General features: G+C 46.2%; 1 protein-coding gene across 4 annotated transcripts in view; it reads left to right on the top strand.

Moving 5' to 3' along the window:
- LOC144600028 (follistatin-related protein 5-like) overlaps nucleotides 1-9591 on the top strand; it is a 393214-nt gene extending 383623 nt beyond the window's left edge. For all 4 annotated transcript variants that reach the window (XM_078411369.1, XM_078411368.1, XM_078411370.1 and 1 more), the window contains 3 exons: nucleotides 589-696; nucleotides 5323-5447; nucleotides 8397-9591. In XM_078411369.1, the coding sequence (XP_078267495.1) occupies nucleotides 589-696; nucleotides 5323-5447; nucleotides 8397-9099 (936 nt within the window). In that variant the 3' untranslated portion in view covers nucleotides 9100-9591. The remainder of the gene's footprint in view (nucleotides 1-588; nucleotides 697-5322; nucleotides 5448-8396) is intronic.
- Nucleotides 9592-23244: the final 13653 nt, after the last annotated feature.

Genomic DNA, 23244 nt, shown 5'->3' with positions numbered 1-23244 from the left:
ACCCTGTTCCTGCCTTCTCCCCATACCCCCTGCCTCTGCTATCCTTAAGAGCTCTATCTAGCTCTCTCTTGAATGCATTCAGAGAATTGGCCTCCACTGCCCTCTGAGGCAGAGAATTCCACAGATTCACAACTCTCTGACTGAAAAAGTTTTTCCTCATCTCCGTTCTAAATGGCCTACCCCTTATTCTTAAACTGTGGCCCCTGGTCCTGGACTCCCCCAACATTGGGAACATGTTTCCTGCCTCTAACGTGTCCAACCGCTTAATAATCTTATACATTTCGATAAGATCCCCTCTCATCCTTCTAAATTCCAGTGTATACAAGCCTAGTCGCTCCAGTCTTTCAACATACGACAGTCCCGCCATTCCGGGAATTAACCTAGTGAACCTACGCTGCACGCCATCAATAGCAAGAATATCCTTCCTCAAATTTGGAGACCAAAACTGCACACAGTACTCCAGGTGCGGTCTCACTAGGGCCCTGTACAACTGCCGGAAGAATATCCTTCCTCCAAAGTGTGGTGACGTTCTTCACTTGTGTGTCGAGTAGCCAGTTGCTAATAGCCTCTCGTGCTTGTTTTTCACAGGCTGTGTTGACAGATCCATTTCCGGTGAAGTTACACTATGACAAGTCGCATGACCAAGTCTGGGTCCTCAGCTGGGGAGATGTGAACAAAAGCAATCCTACCTTGCAGGTATGTGAAAGGCAGCCTATCTCCCCTTGGTGACAAAGAACCAAAGAATCTCCTCTATCTCAACCCGAAGAACCTCATGTGTTTCATAGAAACATAGAAAATAGGTGCAGGAGTAGGCCATTCGGCCCTTCGAGCCTGCACTGCCATTCAATATGATCATGGCTGATCATCCAGCTCAGTAGCCTGTACCTGCCTTCTCTCCATACCCCCTGACCCCTTTAGCAAAAAGGGCCACATCTAACTCCCTCTTAAATATAGCCAATGAACTCGCCTCAACTACCTTCTGTGGCAGAGAATTTCACAGACTCACCACTCTCTGTTTCAAATTAATAGTCTTCTGAGCAGGCAAAGATGAGGTCAATGTAGCTAAATCTTAGGTAAGGCATCGGAGCAGAATTAGGCCATTCAGCCCATCGAGTCTACTCCGCCATTCAATCTTTGGCTGATCTATCTTTCCCATTCATCCCCATTCTCCTGCCTTCGCCCTGTGATCTTTGACGCCCTTCCAAATCAAGAACTGCCAACCTCCACTTTAAAAATACCCCAAAATATTCTGTGGCAATGAATTCCACAGACTCACAACCCTCTGGCTAATGAAACTCCTCCTCCTCATCTCCATTCTCAAAGGCCCTTTGGCCCACAATGTCCGTGCCGACCCATGCTGCCAGGTTAAACTGATCTCCTCTGCCTGCACGTGATCCATATCCATATCCACATGCCTATCGAAAACCCTCTCATCAGAGCATAAATCCTCCTTGCGTTCAGTTTATTTATTGTCACGTGTACCGAGGTAGAGTGAAAAGCTTTTGTTGCGTGCTAGCCAGTCGGAAAGACAACGCATGATTGTTATCGAGCCAGTTGATAGTGTACAGATACGTGAGAAGGGATTCCGGATCTCTTTCCTTTGTCCTTCTCCCTGCCTTGCTTCTGCAGGTTAAATGCACTCACTCTAATTCCATTGCAGTCTCTCTCCCCCACTGTTGCCCCGCGTGCGGTCTGGTTTCCAGATGGCTGTGGGTAAGGGGTGCCTGGAACCTGCAGCTCACTGCTGGTGTTCAGCGGAGTACTCTCAGCCCACGCACGGTGTGTGAATTGCAGGGAGGTGGCCTGCTGAGGACTAATTGCTGTTTGATGGAGAGCTAATAGCTATTTGTTGGTGCCCGCCTGCAGCCTGGCTGCTGACAGTTGCTGGCGGTGTTTTGGAAGGTTATTACTGGCAACGTGAGGCCATTTCTGGTGGGTTTGGCCACTGGTTTTGGAGAGCATGTTCTTGCGGCTGATTGTCGGTGCCAGATTGACCGTGGTTCGAACAGCCCCCCTCAGCTTGTGGCCGCACACGGGCAGATAACAGGCAACTAATTATTGACCAGCTTCTGCTCCCTGTGACTGCCTGGCCGGCTTCCAGCTGCTGATATCCCGATTATGACCTTGCCAGATCTTTTTGCTCGACACGACTTCGGGAAGACTGGATATCCTGAGTGCTTTTCGCTGTGCAGAATGCTCTTTCATTTCCTGGCGTGCCGACACGTTCTAAATCTATATCTGTGGGAAGGGAGTGCAGATGCTGATCCACGCCGAAGATAGACACAAAATGCCGGAGTAATAATGAAAGACCTGGATGGAGTGGAGGTGGAGAGGAGGCTTCCAGTAATGCAATGGGCACTACGGTGGCCCAGCGGTATAATTGCTGCCGTACAGTGCCAGGAACCAGGGTTCAATCCTGACCTACGGGTGCTGACTGTTCGTTCTCCGTGTGACCGCGTGGGTTTTCTCCAGGTCCTCCAGTTTCTTCCCACATTCTAAAGACGTGTCGGTTAATTGGCTTCTGCAAATCGTCCCTTGTACCACAGGGGCCACAGCCTGAGAATAAAGGGGAGGCCATTTAAAACTGAGGTGAGAAGAAACTTTTTCAACCCAGGGAGTTGTGAATTTGTGGAATTCTCTGCCACAGAGGGCAGTGGAGGCCAAATCACTGGATGGATTTGAGAGAGAGTTAGATAGAGCTCTAGGGGCTAGTGGAACCAAGGGATATGGGGAGAAGGCAAGCACGGGTTACTGATTGTGGACGATCAGCCATGATCACAATGAATGGCGGTGCTGGCTCGAAGGGCCAAATGGCCTCCTCCTGCACCTATTTTCTATGTTTCTATGCATCTCAGATAGAACGAGCGTACGAGTGATGATTGGTCGGTGTGCACTCGGTGGGCCAGACTGTATCTCTGAATTAAACTAGTGGGAGAGTCTAGGACTAGAGGGTGCAGCCTCAGAATAAATGGGTACAGAGAAGATTTAGGGTTAGCCATTTTAAGAAATTGTCATGTGGCACACAGGTAGTGCAGAGTTTCATTCTGTAGAATATAAGTGCCTTGCAATTGAATTACTTTGATATCTATTTTATGTTGCATTTGAGAAATGTCAATGCTCCCTCTGCAGTGGGAAACAGGTGGAAAGGGAGGTTAAAATCCAAAACCCAAATTATCTTTCTGAGAACACAGACATATTTCCATTGGATGGAGATATTTTTTTTAAATAGATTAAATTTTAAAATTCCGAAATAGTGTTTTGGAAAATATTTGGTTTTTAATAAACTTCGTAGTTTATGTAGCATTGTAATGTCACGAGGTTAATGAAGAAAAAGGAATATTCCCTTGCTGGTAATTCACAGTATTAATTATGGTACAAGAGTGTGAGTTTAAGTGCAGTGTCCACTGAGCCATGCAGGACAATGTTGATTTAATGAGAATTTCCTTTGAAACAATTGACCCCAAACAAATTTGTGATGTGTTATGTAAGAAATTCATTGAGCCATGCAAACGAGCCATGCAAGCTGCTCTGGAATCAACTCCATCTTTCTGAAATAAAAAAAGTGTGCTGGAAACATAGTCATAGAGTCATACAGCACAAGAACAGGCCCTTCGTCCCAACTTGTCCATGCTGACCAAGATGCCCATCCATGCTAGTCCTACCTGCCGATGTTTGACCATACCTTTCCAAACCGCTCCTCCACATGTTCCTGTCCAAATGTCTTTTCCCTGAAAGCAAGTCAAGTCAATTTTATTTGTACAGCACATTTGAAAACAACCCACACGTTGACCAAAGTGCTGTACATCAGTTCAGGTACTAAGAACGAACATACAATGGCACACAAACATAACAGCACATACATAAACACTTCACAGCGCCCCCTCAGAGGGTCTCAAACGCTAGGGAGTAGAAATAGGTTTTGAGCCTAGACTTAAAGGAGTCGATGGAGGGGGCAGTTCTGATGGGGAGAGGGATGCTGTTCCACAGTCTAGGAGCTGCAACCACAAAAGCGCGGTCACCCCTGAGCTTAAGCCTAGACCGCGGGATAGTGAGTAGCCCCAAGTCGGCCGACCTGAGGGACCTGGAGATAGAGTGGTGGGTTAGAAGATTTTTAATATGGGGGGGCGGGGGGCAAGCCCGTTTAGGGCTTTGTATGTGAAGCAGGCAGCATTCAATGGAGAGAAACAGAATTAGCAGGTCAGGTCAATGATCCTCAATATATACAGTAGCAATGAGCTGGGCTGTGTCATATCATATCATATCATATCATATATATACAGCCGGAAACAGGCCTTTTCGGCCCTCCAAGTCCGTGCCGCCCAGCGATCCCCGTACATTAACACTATCCTACACCCACTAGGGACAATTTTTACATTTACCCAGCCAATTAACCTACATATCTGTACGTCTTTGGAGTGTGGGAGGAAACCGAAGATCTCGGAGAAAACCCACGCAGGTCACGGGGAGAACGTACAAACTCCTTACAGTGCAGCACCCGTAGTCAGGATCGAACCTGAGTCTCCGGCGCTGCATTCGCTGTAAAGCAGCAACTCTACCGCTGCGCTACCGTGTCATTACATTCATGGTGGTAATGCAGATATCCTGACTGTATTGACTTACAAATGAAAAGAAATCATTTTAGGCTCTTGATTGTAATCATCGTGCATGTGGGTTCATGAGCGAGATTACCCTCTTCATGACTTGGGCCACAGTTGAGTATGAATGGCTGCATGTCTCATTGAAACTTTAACTCATATGTCAGGATATCTTAGTTTAGTTGTAGAGATACACCACAGAATCAGACCCTTCAGCTCACCGAGTCCGGGCCGACCAGCGATCCCCGCACTGGTGACAAGTTTACATTTACACCAAGCCAATTAACCCAAACACCTGTTCGTCTTTGGAGTGTGGGAGGAAACCGAAGATCTCGGAGAAAACCCACGCGGGTCACGGGGAGAACGTACAAACTCCGTACAGACGGCGCCCGTAGTCGGGATCGAACCCGGGTCTCCGGCGCTGCAAGCGCTGTAAGGCAGCAACTCTACCGCTGCGCCACCGTGCCGCCCATTAAAAATTGTAAACATATTTTCAAGTAAACATCTATCAGGTGTGCTGAAGCATTTAGAGATCACAACAATAGACAATAGGTGCAGGAGGAGGCCATTCGGCCCTTCAAGCCAGCACCGCCATTCAATGTGATCATGGCTGATCATTCTCAATCAGTACCCCGTTCCTGCCTTCTCCCCATACTCCCTGACTCCGCTATCAGTAGACTTTAAATGGGAGTGGCATGGATGATTATTGAGATTTGTCTCTTTGCAGGTAATTACCCAAGCAAGTGGAAATGGAGACCATCACACGATCCACACGCAACCCGTCGGCAGAGCATTTGATCGAGTGGATTACTTTTTCCTTCCTCCAACCAACCTCATCATCAATCACATTAGGTACAATTACATTGTCACTTGCTTTTTCCTCCAAGGCAAAGGTCTTGAGGTGGTGGTGGGGAACCTGTGCCTCTGCTCAAAGCAAGGATTGGGATGGAAGGGATTGTCCATCCGTGGTAAAAGGTGGGACCAGGTAAAGGAAGGCCAAAGTGGTGGAAGAGCGTCCCGTGTCGAGGACGGTGGTGGGGAAGGGATGGGGGCCACAGGAGAAAGGCGAAGTCAAGGTTGAAAGAAACAGGTTCAGCGAGGTTGGAAAGGTGGTTCTCCCTGGACTGTCCTGCTCATGGAACTTGGGGCAGAAGACGAAGGGAGGAGGGAAGACCTCCAGAGGAAATGAGATCCACGAGGTCCATTTGGGGTGGCCCAGCAGTAGAGTTGCTGCCTCACCAGCGCCAGAGATCCAGGTTCGATCCTGATCTTGGGTGCTGTCTGTGTGGGGTTTACAGTTCTCCCTGTGACCATGTGGGTTTCCTCCGGGTGCTCCGGTTTCCACCAACATCCCAAAGACGTGCGGGTTTGTAGGTTAGCTGCCCCAAAAGTGTAGGTAGGGGGATGAGAAAGTGGAATAACATTATAAAAAATAGAGACAAAGTGCTGGAATAACTCAACGGATCATACATAGAACTAATGTGAACAGGTTGGCATGGGCTCGATGGACTGAAGGGCCTGTTTCCATGCTGTATCTACTTTCCCCTGCAACCGCAGGAGATGCAACACCTGTCTCTTTTCCTCCCCCTTCAACTCCATCCAAGGACCCAAACAGTCTTTCCCAGGTGAGGCAGAGGTTCACCTGCACCTCCTCCAACCTCATCTACTGTATCCGCTGTTCCAGGTGTCAACTTCTCTACATCGGCGAGACCAAGCGCAGGCTCGGCGATCGTTTTGCTGAACACCTTCGCTCAGTCCGTCTTAACCAACCTGATATCCCGGAGGCTCAGCACTTCAACTCCCCTCCCATTCCCAATCTGACCTTTCTGTCCTGGGCCTCCTCCATTGTCAGAGTGATGAGGCCCAGCGCAAATTGGAGGAACAGCACCTCACATTTCGCTTGGGTAGTTTACACCCCAGCAGTATGAACATTGACTTCTCCAACTTCAGATAGTCCCTGCTTTCCCTCTCTATCCACTCCCCCTTCCCAGTTCTCCCCCTAGTCTTCCTGTCTCCGACTACATCCCATCTTTGTCCCGCGCCCTCCCCTGACATCAGTCTGAAGATGGGTCTCGACCCGAAACGTCACCCATTCCTTCTCTCCCGAGATGCTGCCTGACCCGCTGAGTTACTCCAGCATTTTGTGTCTACCTTCCATTACACTAAACTATATCAGAACGGCATGTTAGAAAATTTAATGATCAGGATAATCCCAAACCTGTTGGTACAACTGAAAAGATTACCAATATAACATCATTAATTCGGGATGCCTGCAGAATACTGCTGTCGAATTCTGTTGCCAAGCTACCATCTTGGTTCTGAATCTTAATTGAAAGTCTACCACCCACTCATCTGCTAACTTCCAACTGATACAAAATACCTTTTTCATTATTTTGTTAATGTTTGGATTTAGTCCAGCAAGCAGAGTGATATTGAATAATAGAATGATACCATTATATGGAATTACAGGGAATATATGGAAAACCTTTTTGTAGTTGATAATTGTCCTTAAAAGACTTTAGATATTTGGTAAATAATCTTTGTTTTACATTAGAAGGGAGAGCAGTGAACATTTTCTCACTCTTTTATAACTTATCATATCATATCATATATATACAGCCGGAAACAGGCCTTTTCGGCCCTCCAAGTCCGTGCCGCCCAGTGATCCCCATACATTAACACTATCCTACACCCACTAGGGACAATTTTTACATTTACCCAGCCAATTAACCTACATACCTGTACGTCTTTGGAGAATAACTTAACTACGTTATGAAGAACTTGGAAACTCTTGAAATACACTATTTTCTATGTTCCCTCCCAAAAGCCATAGACCTAACAGACAGAACCCAAAGCAATCAGCAAACTAGACTTTAGACTTGAAAGATACAGGGTAATAGTCTGTGTCGACCAGCAATCACCCCGTATACTAGCACTATGCTACACACTAGAGCCAATTTACAATTTACAGAAGCCAATAACCTACAAACCTGCACGTCTTTGGAGTGTGGGCAGAAACCGGAGCACCCAGAGAAAACCCACGTGGTCACGGGGAGAATCTCCATAGACAGCACCTGTAGACGGGATGAAACCCAGGTCTCTGACGCTGTAAGGTAGTGCTGACCCTCTTGAGACGGGTCAGTTTATTTTTCTTAGGGACTGGAATAATGGAGATTTCCTTGATCCAGATGGGAGACTGTTGAAGTTAGCTGTTTGCGAAGATGAGGCCAGTCTATTGGTGCACGATTTCAGAACCTGGCAACTTCTCCACTGCGTCACTGTGCTGCCCCAACTATAAGGTTGTCTTTCTTTCTTCCCCAATAAAACGATTTCCTGGAGGATTATTCACAAAATGCTGGAGTAACTCAGCAGGTCAGGCAGCATCTCAGGAGAGAAGGAATGGGTGGCGTTTCGGGTCGAGACCCTTCTTCAGACTGATGTCAGGGGGGGCGGGACAAAGGAAGGATATAGGTGGAGACAGGAAGATAGAGGGAGATCTGGGAAGGAGGAGGGGAAGAGAGGGACAGAGGATCTATCTAAAGTTGGAGAAGTCGATGTTCATACCGCTGGGCGACAAGCTGCCCAAGCGAAATATGAGGTGTTGTTACTCCAATTTCCGGTGGGCCTCACTATGGCACTGGAGGAGGCCCATGACAGAAAGGTCAGACTGGGAATGGGAGGGGGAGTTGAAGTGCTCGGCCACCGGGAGACCAGTTTGGCCAACGCGGACCGAGCGCAGGTGTTGAGCAAAGCGATCACCGAGCCTGCGCTTGGTTTTAATCACCAATGTTTCCTGTTTAGGTTTGGATTTATTCTTCATGGCTCAGACGCAGCACTTCACAAGATTGATCTGGAGACCGTGGCCCACATTAAAACAATCAGCCTAAAGAACCACAGCTGCATCCCGGACGCAATGGCCTACACTCACCTGGGAGGCTATTACTTTATCCATTGTCAGAGAAATGGCTCGAGTCCGCCGCAATCACAGATCATCGTTGACAGCGTCACCGATTCTGTGATAGGATACAACGGCAAAGTGTCGGGTAGTCCGTACATCTCGCCTGACGGCACCTACCTAGTCAGCACAGATGATTACCATGGGCTCATTACAGTCCAGTCTCTTACCTTCCGGGGCGAGATCACGCCTGCATTTGAAATCGCCACCAATCTGCGCGTGGTTGACGTGACCTTCCAGCCATCGTTCACAGAGGCCAACGAGTACTACATCTACGCCAGTTCCAGTGTTCAAACAGACCTCCTGTTTGTCGAGCTCTCCACGGGAAACGTGAAATTCCTCAAGGGCTTGAAAGCCCCCATTGAGCCAAGGGACTGGTGGTGGAGCGCCAACAACAGGGCAATAGTCAGCAGTGGTCTGTTTGGACAGCACCTGATCACTCCTTCCAAGGAGTCCCTGTTCATCGTCGGAGCACGGCAAAACACATTGAACTGCGAGATATCCAAGATAACACGGGGCAACACAATCGTGTGGGTCGAGGAAGCATGAGAAGCTACTGAGCAGAGTTTAACTTCATCCAATGACCTTTTACACTGCTTATGAGACAACTGTACAGTAAACATCTGCATTTTTTACTGGAGGGGAAAGCAACCTTACTGTACACAACAACTTTACTGTAAAGCAACCTTACTGTACACAACAACTTTGCTGACGTTAGTGTTTTGAATATTGTGAGCATTAGATTGCAACTTTCAGTTGCATTATTAAACCTTTGATTGTGAAGCATTTTCATTTTTTTAAATCATTCATTGTCTATCCCATTTCTGCAGAAAAAGATATATATTTTCTATAACTTTTCACTGTGGACTGTTATAAATGTATTCTAACAAGTGCTACAGGACATTTCTTTTCCCCTCTCCTCCATGTGTTGCCACGATAACTTTTACTTTGAAATCAGTCTATCTGTTCCATCTTTTTTTAATTTGGGTGCGATAATAAATCACAGTCCTCAAAAGGATCACAGAGCAAAAACAATAAAGATACACGTTGATTGAAATTATTCAGCTCATCGTTGTTTAAGTGTTTCGCTTTTTTTCCCCTCCAGTTTTGCGACTCCTTGATTAAACTTATCAAGATCTACGACACAAATTCTAAAAATGATTGGATTTGCTTCTGCAGTCCCAGTGTGCTTTCCGAAAGCAGAACAACTGGAGCCAGGTCAGAAACTGTGGTCTGGGGTTATGGGGGAGGAGGCAGGAGAATGGGGTTAGGAGGGAGAGAATAGATCAGCCATGACTGTATGGCGGAGTAGACCAGATGGGCCGAATGGCCTAATTCTGCTCCTATCACTTATGGCCTTATGAGAAAGATAAGTTCACTGTGTCATTGATGTGTTAGTTAACACTGATGGTGAATGGGCATTGCCACTGCATTGGGTGAAGTGTGGCACAGTGGCGGAAATGGTAGAGTTGTTGCCTCACAGCGCCGGAATCCCCGGTTCAACCCTGACCTTGGATGCTGTCCGTGTGGAGTTTGCATGTTCTCCCTGTGACTGCATGGGTTTCCTCCCACTTCCCAAAGACGTGCGGGCGTGGCAGCTAATTGGCCTCTGGAAATTGCCCTTAGTGCGCAGAGAGCAGATGCAAAAGTAGGATGGAACTGGTGTGAATGGGTGATCGATGGTCGGCATGGACTCAGTGGGCTGAAGGGCCTGTTTCCATGCTGCATCTTACAATAGACAATAGGTGCAGGAGTACGCCATTCGGCCCTTTGAGCCAGTACCACCATTCAATGTGATCATGGCTGATCATTCTCAATCAGTACCCCGTTCCAGCCTTCTCCCCATACCCCCTGACTCCGCTATCCTTAAGAGCTCTATCTAGCTCTCTCTTGAATGCATTAATCTTACAACCAATGTGTCAATAACAAAAGATTTACTGCAAGAGTTCCACCATTGTTAAATACAAAATTGATAGGCAGGTTGTGGTATCCAAAAGCACAGTTGCAGTTATGCTGAATGACGCACCTAAAACACAATGAATGTCATGTCCATCACAGCCCTCTCATGCGAGTGCTGACCAATTGGCAATATCAGACTCCCTCACCACTCTGGAAAGTTCCTCTGCTATGATCTAGGCAGCCTGGCCTGACCAAGAGAAACTGAATATTGCTAACCAAATCCAAAGAGATGTCTTGTCTTTCCCTCTCCAAATCTGTACCAAAGACAGAAATTGGATCCATCAGCTCTGGGATTCCATGCGCAGTCATGGAGCTGTACAGTGTTGGCACAGCCCACCTTGTCCACGCCAACCAACATAGCATTTGCAGATGCTGGGTGGAAGCAGGTCCTTCGACCCATAGCGCCCGCTCCAACCAGCACTTACCCCATACACGAGCACTATCCTACACACCAGGGACAACTTGCATTTCCAAGAAGCCAATTAACCTGCACGTCGTCCGAGTGTCGGAGGAAACTGGAGCATCCGAAGAAAACCCACGCGGTCACAGTACACACTCTGTACAGTCAGCACCCATAGTCAGGAGAGAACCTGGGTCTCTGGCGCTGTAGGTTCATAGGTTCTAGCAGCAGAATTAGGCCATTCGACCCATCAATTCTATTCCGCCTTTCAATCATGGCTGATCTATCTTTGCTGCTCAACCCCATTCTCCTGCCTTCTCCCCGTAACCCCTGACACCCGTACTAATCAAGGCAGCAAGTCTACTGCTGTGCCACTGGGCTGCCTTTGGGCTCATCCTATTGTTGTGCATTCAGTCTACATCCCTCTAAACACTCACACGCATCACGCAGATAAGCAATAACTAGGTCTGATCCTTTCATGGTCTTTCTGAGTGAAAATGGGCGCATTGAGAAATTGGAAAAGTTATACTGTGCAACTCGTGCTAGTGGATTGGCATTTTACAAGCATTAAATGCACATTGAATGATGTTGCAAGTTACATACAAACATGTTTCCCCTCCCCACCTTGCACACATAAACTGGAGCTTTTGGATGCCCCATACAATCTTTATACAATGATGAGTACAACATGCTACTTGGTTGAAGATAGACACAAAATGATGGAGTAACTCAGCGGGTCAGGCAGCATCTCTGGAGGGGTGACGTTTCGGGTCGAGACCCTTCTTCAGACTGAAAGGCACGGGAAAGGGATAGGAGAGATATAGACAATGATATAGAGAGATATATATACAAATGAATGAAAGATATGCAAAAAAGTGACAATGATAAAAGAAACCGGCCATTGTTAGCTGTGGCTAAATGAGAATGAAAGCTGGAGCAACTTGGTTGCATGTATATCTACTTACTGATGACTCCAGGAGCTCTGGCCGGGCGATTTCAGAACCGAGTCCACAGAGTGAGCTACAACAAAATGGGAGAGCTATCGGCAGCTAAAGATGCTCATGAAATGGATGCCTCAGTAGGAGCAGCATTCGTGGCGCAGTGGGTAGAGTTGCTGCCTTACAGCGCCGGAGACGTGGGTTCAATCCTGACTACCGGTGCTGACTTTATGGAGTTTGCACGTTCTACCTGTGACTGCCTGGGTTTTCTCCGGGAGCTCCGTTTCTCTCCCACACTCCAAAGATGCACAGGTTCGTAAGTTATTCGACTTCGGTAAAAATTGTAAATTGTACCTCGAGTGTGGGATAGTGTTGGTTGACGGGGTGGTCGGTGCAGATTCAGTGGGCTGATGGGCCTGTTTCCACACTGTCTCCAAAATCTAAAGCCTAAAGTCTAAAGAGAGGGGCAAGATTAAATAGGAATCTGAAGAGCTACAGTTTCATTCAAAGAAAAGTGGGTGTATGGCACGAGCTGCCAGAGGAGGTAGTTGAGGCAGATACTATAAAACAGCATTTCAAAGGATACCTGGACAGGTACAGAGATAGGAAAGGTTTAGATGGGTATGGGCCCGGCTAGCTCAGTCAGTATAGCATCAGACTTAATCTCTGGGTTGTGGGTTCGAACCCCACGATGGGCAACACTCTCTGGCGACGAGTCCATGAATTTCACTGTGCAGTGCATATGCGACAATAAAGATCCATTAGATACATAGACAATAGGAGCAGGAGTAGGCCATTCGGCCCTTCGAGCCAGCACCACCATTCAATATGATCATGGCTGATCAGCCACAATCAGTACTCCGTTCCTGCCTTCTCCCCATACCCCTTGATTTTGCTAGCCCTAAGAGCTCTATCCAACTCTCTCTTGAGTGCATCCAGTGAATTGGACTCCACTGCCTTCTGAGGCAGAGAATTCCACAAATTCACAACTCTCTGTGTGAAAAATGTTTTTCCTCATCTCAGTTCTAAATGGCCTACGCCTTATTCTTAAACTGTGGCCCCTGTTTCTGGACTCCCCCAACATCGGAACATGTTTCCTGCATCCTTAATAATTTTATATGTTTCTATAATATCCCCTCTCGTCCATCTAAATTCCAGTGAATACAAGCCCAGTTGCTCCATTCTTTCATCATATGTCAGTCCTGCCATCCCGGGAATTAACCTTGTGAACCTACGCTGCACTCCCTCAATAGCAAGAATATCCTCCCTCAAATTGAGCCATTGAAACGCAGGCAAATGGAATTAGCTTAGATGGAGCATCTTGGTCAGCACGAACGAGTTTGGCCAAAGACCTGTTTCCAAGCTATATGACTCCATGATTGTCTAATTACATTGTTATCAATGATATACAGTGTATTCACAAAGTATTCAGACCCCTTCACTTTTTCCACATTTTGTTACATTACAGCCTTATTTTAAAATGGATTAAATTCTTTTTTTTAAATCATCGATCCTCACACAATACCCTATAATAAAAAAGCGAAAACAGATGTTTAGAAATTTTTGCAAAGCAATGAAAAATAAATAACTGAAATATCACATTTCCATAAGTATTCAGACCCTTTACTCAGTACTTTGTTAAGGCACCTTTGGCAGCGATTACAGCCTCAAGTCTTCTTGGGTATGACGCTACAAGCTTGGCACACCTGTATTTGGGTAATTTCTCCCATTCTTCTCTGCAGATCCTCTCAAGCTCTGTCAGGTTGGATGGGGAGCGTCGATGCACAGCTATTTTCAGGTCGCTCCAGAGATGTTCGATCGGGTTCAAGTCCGGGCTCTGGCTGGGTCACTCAAGGACATTCACAGACTTGTCACGAAGCCACTCCTGCATTGTCTTGGCTGTGTGCGTAGGGTCGTTGTCCTGTTGAAAGGTGAACCTCTGTCCCAGTCTGAGGTCCAGAACGCTCTGGAGCAGGTTTTCATCAAGGATCTTTCTGTACTTTGCTCCATTCATCTTTCCCTCGATCCTGACTAGTCTCCCAGTTCCTGCCACTGAAAAACATCCCCACAGCATGATGCTGCCACCACCATGCTTCACCATAGGTATGGTATTGGCCAGGTGATGAGCGGTGCCGCTTGGCATTCAGGCCAGAGTTCAATCTTGGTTTCATCAGACCAGAGAATCATGTTTCTCATGGTCTGAGAGTCCTTTCGGTACCTTTTGGCAAACTCCAAGCGGGCTGTCATGTGCCTTTTACTGAGGAATGGCTTCTGTCTGGCCACTCTACCATAAAGGCCTGATTGGCGGAGTGCTGCAGATATAATTGTCCTTCTGGAAGGTTCTCCCATCTTCACAGAGGAACTCTGGAGCTCTGTCAGAGTGACCATTGGGTTCTTGGTCACCTCTCTGACCAAGGCCCTTCGCCCCCGATTGCTCAGTTTGGCTGGGCGGCCAGCTCTATGAAGAGTCCTGGTGGTTCCAAAGTTCTTCCATTTAAGAATGACGGAGGTCATTGTGCTCTTCGGGACCTGCAATGCTGCAGAAATTGTTTTATACCCTTCCCCAGATCTGTGTCTCGACACAATCCTGTCTCGGAGGGCTATGGACAATTCCGTCGTCTTCATGGTTTTGTTTTTGCTCTGACATGCACTGTCAACTGTGGGACCTTATTTTGACAGGTGTGTGCCTTTCCACATCATGTCCAACCGATTTAATTTACCACTGGTGGACTCCAATCAAGTTGTAGAAACATCTCTCGAATAATCAATGGAAACAGGATGAACCTAAGCTCAATTTTGAGTGTCACAGCAAAGGGTCTGAATACTTATGTAAATATGATATTTCAGTTATTTCTTTTTAATTACTTTGCTAAAATGTCTAAACACCTGTTTTCGCTTCTTCATACTGGGGTATTGTGTGTAGATTGATGATTTTAAAAAATGAATTTAATCCATTTTAAAATAAGGCTGTAACGTAACAAAATGTGGAAAAAGTGAAGGGGTCTGAATACTTTCTGAATGTACATTGTCACATCTATAACAACAAAAACAAATATTTTGTGACCTAAGCGTAAGAGTGCCATGATCCCCAATGAAGACCGCTTGTTGCTACACCTTTCCAAGGCCATCAGTATTGAGTATATTGACTGGTTTACCATCGTGCTGTAGATCGTGTTGTGATACACATAAAAGATGGATGGCAGCCTCCCGCAGTCCATTATAAATATGGATTGAGCGAGGGCGGTGAACAAACATAATGAGCAAAATATCCACAACAGTTTTGCAGCTGTTGAAGGATGAACACAACACAACTGAACAGCAATGCATTAAAGCACATTGTCAGCTTAGTGGTAGAACTGGGATTTAGGAATTTGAGTTATTATAACATCTGAAATACACATCGCCAAGGACATAGTGATCATTTACGAACCACCAAAAAAAACACAGGGATCTACTGAACTGTCAATGTTGTGTTTGATGTCTATTTCTATGTTCTCCTGTAGCAAATCTTCCCTCGCCTTTCCACAACGTGTCTTGAGGCCTAAAAGAAATCCCTTTGGTTTAGTTATTAGTTCAAGTATAAAGCATGGAAGAGTCCACGCCGACCTGCAATCACCCGTACACTAGTTCTATCCGACACGCTAACAGGGACAAAGCAGGGAGGAACAATTAGACAAAAATGACTCATTAAAAAACTTTTCACTATGAGATATTATTCGTCCACAGTGTGCAAGACAATTTTCAAAGTTGCTCTCCAAGAGCGGAAAGGCTAATTGGACCCTGTTAAAAATTACTAGCATCGAGTTGTTTGTTTTAATGACACTTTCTCACCATCATTTTCTCTCGACGAAGCTTCTATCCGTGATTCACCCTCTTTGTAGTTGAATCTATATATGTATTTATATTTTCAGCTGGTTTGGGTTTTCTGGCCTCAGTCTTCCGTTTCCGTACATTATCAACACTCTGTACGTGTAAGAAGGAACTGCAGATGCTGGTTTAAATCAAAGATAGGCATAAAATGCTGGAGTAACTCAGCGGGAACTCAGGCAGCATCTCTGGAGAGAAGGAATGGGTGATGTTTCGGGTTGAGAAGCCTGAAGAAGGGTCTCGACCCGAAACGATACCCATTCCTTCTCTCCAGAGATGCTGCCTGTCCCGCTGAGTTACTCCAGCATTTTGTGTCTATAAATACTCGACAGTTCGTTTGCATTAAGGTAATAGATCTGTAAAACACGACTTGAGCTTAAACGATCCATTTTTAAACAGGCCCCTTAAATGAGTACCATAACTCTAACAAAAATACATATGTTGTGCTTATTAACTGTAAACTACAATTTATTTTCACAAGCCCAAAGGGAATATGGTGTGCTTAACTATTTATACCCACCCTGGAAAATGTAAATAGGTAAAATAAGTGAAACATAAAAATGAAAATTTGGAAAGAAAAATACTGTAGAAGTTAAAATGCATCGTTAATCTCTTTCCTGAAAATCAACAGTTTGTTCACGTGTCTGAAATTGTTATCTTGGATGTGTTGGACTTCGTTATAGTATAAAGCCCTTCCTTGGGCAGTGGGATTGGAATGGGGAGAAGTATAGAGAACAAAAGGCTTCTACAAGTCAATTTGGATGGCACTTTTGACCTTTAAAATCCTCTCATTTTTTAAAACTTATTTGGGGTGGAAAGCAATTTAAAATTAAATAGGAAAGGTGTTTCATTCATTTTCGTCCATAATTACAGCTTATAACCACAGTTTAAAAAAAACAACTTGGCAGAGTTGTATTTAAGAGTTCAAATAACATATTGACCTGAAAATTTTATGTGCAGCAAGAAATCTATTCTTTCAATGTTTAGTTTAGTTTAGAAATACAGCGCAGAAACAGGCCCTTCGGCCCACCGAGTCCACGCCGACAAGCAATCCCCGTACACTAATACTAACACTACACCGCACTCCACCACACTAACACTATCCTACACACACTAGCGACAATTTACAATTTTACCGAAGCCAACTAACCTACAAACCTGTACATCTTTTGGGGACTGTCCATATCGACAGGACGATGGTGGAGGGAGTCAAAAGCTTCAAATACCTGGGCGTGCACATTTCCGAAGATGTTTCCTGGACCCAGCACACTGACGCAGTTATAAATAAAGCACATCAACGCCTCTGCTTCCTGAGAAGATTACAGAGATTCAGTATGTCATAGAAACATAGAAACATAGACAATAGGTGCAGGAGTAGGCCATTCGGCCCTTCGAGCCTGCACCGCCATTCAATATGACCATGGCTGATCATCCAGCTCAGTAACCTGTACCTGCCTTCTCTCCATACCCCCTAATCCCTTTAGCCACAAGGGCCACATCTAACTCCCTCTTAAATATAGCCAATGAACTGGCCTCAACTACCTTCTGTGGCAGAGAATTCCACAGATTCACCACTCTCTGTGTGAAAAAAAACTCTCATCTCGGTCCTAAAAGACTTCCCCCTTATCCTTAAACTGTGACCCCTTGTTCTGGACTTCCCCAACATCCGGAACAATCTTTCTTCATCTAGCCTGTCCAACCCCTTAAGAATTTTGTAAGTTTCTATAAGATCCCCCCTCAATCTTCTAAATTCCAGCGAGTACAAGCCGAGTCTATCCAGTCTTTCTTCATATGAAAGTCCTGCCATCCCAGGAATCAATCTGGTGAACCTTTTCTGTACTCCCTCTATGGCAAGAATGTCTTTCCTCAGATTAGGAGACCAAAACTGTATGCAATACTCCAGGTGTGGTCTCACCAATGCCCTGTGCAACTGCAGCAGAACCTCCCTGCTCCTATACTCAAATCCCCTCGCTATGAATGCCAACATACCATTCGCTTTATTCACTGCCTGCTCCAGGATTCTCTTGAACTTCTACAGGTGTACAGCAGAGAGCATATTGACTGGTTGCATCAGGGTCTGGTTTGGCAACTTGAATGCCCAGGAGCGAAGAAGACTGCAAAAAAGTTGTGAACACTGCCCAGTCCATCACAGCTCTGACCTCCCCACCATCGAAGGGATCAACAGGAGTCGCTGCCTGAAAAAGGCAGCCAGCATCATCAGAGACCCACACATCCTGGCCACACTCATTTCACCCCTGTCATTGGGAAGAAGGTACAGGAGCCTGAAAACTGTGATGTCCAGGTTCAGGAACAGCTTCTTCCCGCCAGCCATCAGGCTGTTAAACACCACAACCTCAAATAAACTCTGAACTACATAGACTATTATTATTATTATTATTGCACTATTATTATTTGTATGTTTGTCATGTGTTCGTAGGTGTGTGTGTGTGTGTGTATATATATACACATACTGAACTCTTTTTTTCCCATTTATTAAATTCTTTACAGTGTACTATGTTTACACATTCTGTTGTGCTGCTGCAAGTAAGAATTTCATTGTTCTATCTGGGACATCTGACAATAAAACACTCTTGACTCTTTGGAGGAAATTGGAGCACCCGGGGAAAACCCACGCAGGCCAAGGGAAGAACATACAACATCCGTACAGACAGGACCCGTAGTCAGGATCGAACCCAGGTCTCTGGCGCTGTGAGGCAGCAACTCTACCGCTGCACCACCGTGCCGCCCCAATGTCTCGAGCAGTTCCATGCATCCACCAGAACGGTTGTTCTGGTGTTCATTGATGTTATTCACTCTGTGCATTCACCGTTGTCCATTGATGCCCCGGTAAGAGGCTGAAATTATGGAGGTCATAAGGGGAATTGGTGGTGTGAATGCACAGAGTCTTTTACCCAAGGTAGGGGGATCAACAACCAAAGTACATAGGATTAAGGTGAGAGGGAAACGATTCAAAAGGAGCCTGAGGGGCAACTTTATCACTCAGAGAGTGGTGGATATGTGGAACGAGCTGCCAGAGGAGGTAATTGAGGCAGGTAATATTACAGCATTTAAAAGACATTTGAACAGATGCATGGACAGGATGCATTTCTCCAGAGATGCTGCCTGGCCCATTGACTTACTCCAGCACTTTGTGTCCATCTTGGATAGGAAAGGTTTTGGGGGATAAGGGGGGCAGGTGGGTCGAGCGTAGATGGGGCATCTTGGTTGGCATGTGGTCAAGAAGCAGTGTTTATATTCCACTGGGTTCAGAGGGCATTGGAATCAAGGATACTAGAGGAACAAGATAGACCACTCGACCCGAAAAACCGTAGTATGTCAAGGCGCCATTTTAGTAGGCAGAAACTTGCAGAAACATTTTAAAAGGAAAATAGCAGTATAGGCGATTTCAACGGAGTGGTCTATCTTGTTCCTCTAGGATCTTTGATTGGAATCACCGCAACACCGAACCGGCGCTCGTAAGATATGTGGTAGACTATTTGAGAAAAGAAAACAAATGAGCCGTGCAAAATGTCCCTAGTGTGTCGGGCAGTGCTAGAGTATGGGGTGATCGCTAGTCGGCGTGGACTTGTTGCGCAGAAGGGCCTGTTTCCGCATTGTATCTTGAAAGACTAAAGAGTGGAACAAGATTTAATGGAAACCTGAAGGGCAACGTTTCCATTCCAAGTATGGCGGGTATGTGGAATTAGCTGCCAGAGGAAGTGATTGAGGCAGGTATTATAACAGCAATTCAAAGGGTACTTGGACAGGGTGAATGCATAGAGTCTTATACCTAAGAAAGGTGAATCGTGAACCAGAGAGCATAGGTTTAACATGAGAGTGGAAAGATTTAATTGGAACCTGTGGGGCAACTTTTTCACTCAGGGGATGGTGGGTATCTGGAATGAACTGCCAGAGGTGGTAGTTGAGGCTGGTACCATAACAACATTTAAAAGACATTTGGACATAGGAAAGGTTTAGAGGGATATGGATGAAATGCGGGAAAATGGGACTAGCTTAAAAGGAGCTTTTTGGTTGGCATTAAGTAGTTGGGCCGAAGGGCCTGTTTCCATCCTGACCAAAAGGGAAATTCTGGACATCATGACCAAGGACAAAAGTGTTGCTTCTTTTCTGAAAGATACATCAGATAGAGTCATAGAGTCGTACAATGTGGAAACAGGCCCTTCAGCCCAACTTGCCCACTCTGACCAAAATGTCCCATCTACACTAGTCCCACTTGCCTGCTTTTGGCCCATATCCCTCTAAATCTGTCCTACCGAAGTACCTGTATAAATCCATGTACCTGTCCTAAACATTGTGATTAGGGTTGCCAACTGTCCCGTATTAACCGGGACATCCTGTATTTTGGGCTAAATTGGTTTGTCCCGTACGGGACCGCCCTTGTCCCGTATTAGGCCCGGATGGCACTGTAGGCCCAGACACTGTAAGCCCGAACACTGTGTGCCTGGACACTGTAGGCCCGGACACTCTAGGCCCAGACACTGTAGGCCCGGACACTGTAGCCTGGGGGCTGCAGCAGTCCCGGACAGTGTAGGCCCGGGTGCCGCCTAACGGAGGTTGCATAGCAACCCGCCTCCCGGCCTGGGCGACTGCCATTGGTGAAGCGGGAGCACGTGGCCGCTGGCTGGGTGAGATCACGTGGGGCGCGGGGCGGTGACATCACCTTGTCCCTTATTTGGGAATGAGGAAGTTGGCAAACCCTAATTGCGATAGTCCCTGCCTTAACTACCTCCACCGGCAGCTCGTTCCATACACCCACCACCCTTGGTGTGAAAAGGTTTTCCCCTCAGATTCCTAAAAATCTTTCCCCCTATACCTTAAACCTATGCCCTCTGCTTCTATGATAGACACAATGTCTGATAGATAAAATCAAGGAAATAAATGAATAGTTTTGCTCACTGTACAGATAAACAAGCAATATATCATTCCTGCATGACGGAATAATAATCTTGTGTACAGAATTTATGCCACAAGAACTAATTACATATTATTATCAACATGCATTTATAATTGTGATAAAGTTTCCAACAGTTAATGAGCAAAGATTATTGTTCAGTTATCAAACAGGAGTGTGTTGAAGAAATAGATTTCACGTTAGAGTCAGTAGAGAAATTGCCAATCGATTTGCAAGCGATTACACAAAATGTTTTTCAGAAAGGATATATGTGGATACAAACCGATATACTTGCAAGGTCCTTTCAAAGCATTAAAGGGCGATCAAACTTAATTCCCTTAGATTCATCAACAACATACAGCACTTATGGACTTCCAAGAGGATTAATCAACCCATAGTGTCTGAATGAATATATTGATCAAATGCACCAGAGCTGGAAAAGCCTGCTAAATATAATAAAAAGGAACTCCAGATGCTGGTTTGTACCAACAATAGAGACAAAATGCTGGAGGGATATGAACCAAATGCCAGCAAACGGGGCTAGTTTAGATGGGCCTCTTGGTCTGCATGGACCAGTTGGTCCAAAGGGCCTGTTTCCATGCGAAAAGACTCCATGATTGGGATCCCTCTTGGGATCACGCTGTCCCGAGCCAACAATCAGCCTATCATGGAACCTCCCTGTCTGAGGTCCGACACACACGAGGAACAAATTACAATTTGTCTTTAACCAAAGCCAATGAACCTACAAACCTGCACGTCTTTGGAGTGTGGGTGGGAACTGGAGCACCTAAAGGAAACCAGCATGCAGTCGCAGGGAGAAAGTACAAACTCCGTACAGACAGTATCTGGAGTCAGGATCGAACCCAGGCCTCTGGCGCTGTCAGGCAGCCACTCTACCACATTGCCGTGAATGAAACTGCTTCATATCTTTAAGTCACCCTCCACCGAACTGGTGTCTATTTTACATATTCCTTTTGGATGTTAAATGGGAACACATTAAACAGTTTTGTGCGAATGTTTTCATTTGCCAGTTCATAGACCATACGCATCCATCGCAGCCATCCGGGAAAGGACTGGCCACGGCATCTCTTTGTTGGTGTCTTTAGTCTGACCAAGGCTGTTCCCTTGATTCCGAGATGCATGTGCCAAACAATTCTCAACAACATTTTACAGCGCTGGATTTAAATCTTCCTTCACAGCTTTGATGGTGAGAACGATCATGTCTGTGCTTTGCAATGTGAGTGGACTCACCAACAACTAATCGCTTCAACTTTAGTCTTAGAGTCATAAGGTCTCAAAGCGTGGAAACAGGCCCTTCGGCCCAACTTGCCCACACCGGCCAACATGTCCCATCTACACTAGTCCCACCTGCCTGCGTTTGGCCCATATCCCTCTAAACCTGTCCTATCCATGTACCTGTCTAAATGTTTCTTAAACATTGTGATAGTCCCTGCCTCAACCACCTCTTCCAGCGGCTCGTTCCATACACCCACCACCCTTTGTGTGGAAAGGTTGCCCCTCAGGTTCCTATTAAATCTTTCCCATTAAATCTTTCCCCCCTCACCTTAAACCTATGTCCTCTAGTCCTCAATTCCACTGCACTGGGCAAGGGACTGTGCATCTACCCGATCTATTCCTTCCCCAGCCCTCTTCCTTTCATGCATGGTCACTCTGTGATATAGACAATAGACAATAGGTGCAAGAGGAGGCCATTTGGCCCTTCGAGCCAGCACCGCCATTCAATGTGATCATGGCTGATCATTCTCAATCAGTACCCCGTTCCTGCCTTCTCCCCATACCCCCTGACTCTGCTATCCTTAAGAGCTCTATCTAGCTCTCTCTTGAATGCATTCAGAGAATTGGCCTCCACTGCCCTCTGAGGCAGAGAATTCCACAGATTCACAACTCTCTGACTGAAAAAGTTTTTCCTCATCTCAGTTCTAAATGGCCTACCCCTTATTCTTAAACTGTGGCCCCTGGTTCTGGACTCCCCCAACATTGGGAACATGTTTCCTGCCTCTAACGTGTCCAACCCCTTAATAATCTTATACGTTTCGATAAGATCCCCTCTCATCCTTCTAAATTCCAGTGTATACAAGCCTAGTCGCTCCAGTCTTTCAACATATGACAGTCCCGCCATTCCGGGAATTAACCTAGTGAACCTACGCTGCACGCCCTCAATAGCAAGAATATCCTTCCTCAAATTTGGAGACCAAAACTGCACACAGTACTCCAGGTGCGGTCTCACTAGGGCCCTGTACAACTGCACACAGTACTCCAGGTGCGGTCTCACCAGGGCCCTGTACAACTGCACACAGTACTCCAGGTGCGGTCTCACTAGGGCCCTGTACAACTGCACACAGTACTCCAGGTGCGGTCTCACTAGGGCCCTGTACAACTGCACACAGTACTCCAGGTGCGGTCTCACCAGGGCCCTGTACAACTGCACACAGTACTCCAGTGCGGTCACACTAGGGCTCTGTACAACTGCACACAGTACTCCAGGTGCCAGGTGTTCTAATCTGTGCCCTCCCCAAGATATCAACACTATATCAATTGCCCCCATGGGCATTTCTGTTCATTCTATGAGCAGAACCAACGATCGAGCCGACATGCCT

The sequence above is a fragment of the Rhinoraja longicauda genome, chromosome 14 (assembly GCF_053455715.1).
Source record: "Rhinoraja longicauda isolate Sanriku21f chromosome 14, sRhiLon1.1, whole genome shotgun sequence".
Classification (NCBI taxonomy): Eukaryota; Metazoa; Chordata; class Chondrichthyes; order Rajiformes; family Arhynchobatidae; genus Rhinoraja; species Rhinoraja longicauda.
This window is presented reverse-complemented; position numbering and strand designations above follow the sequence as displayed.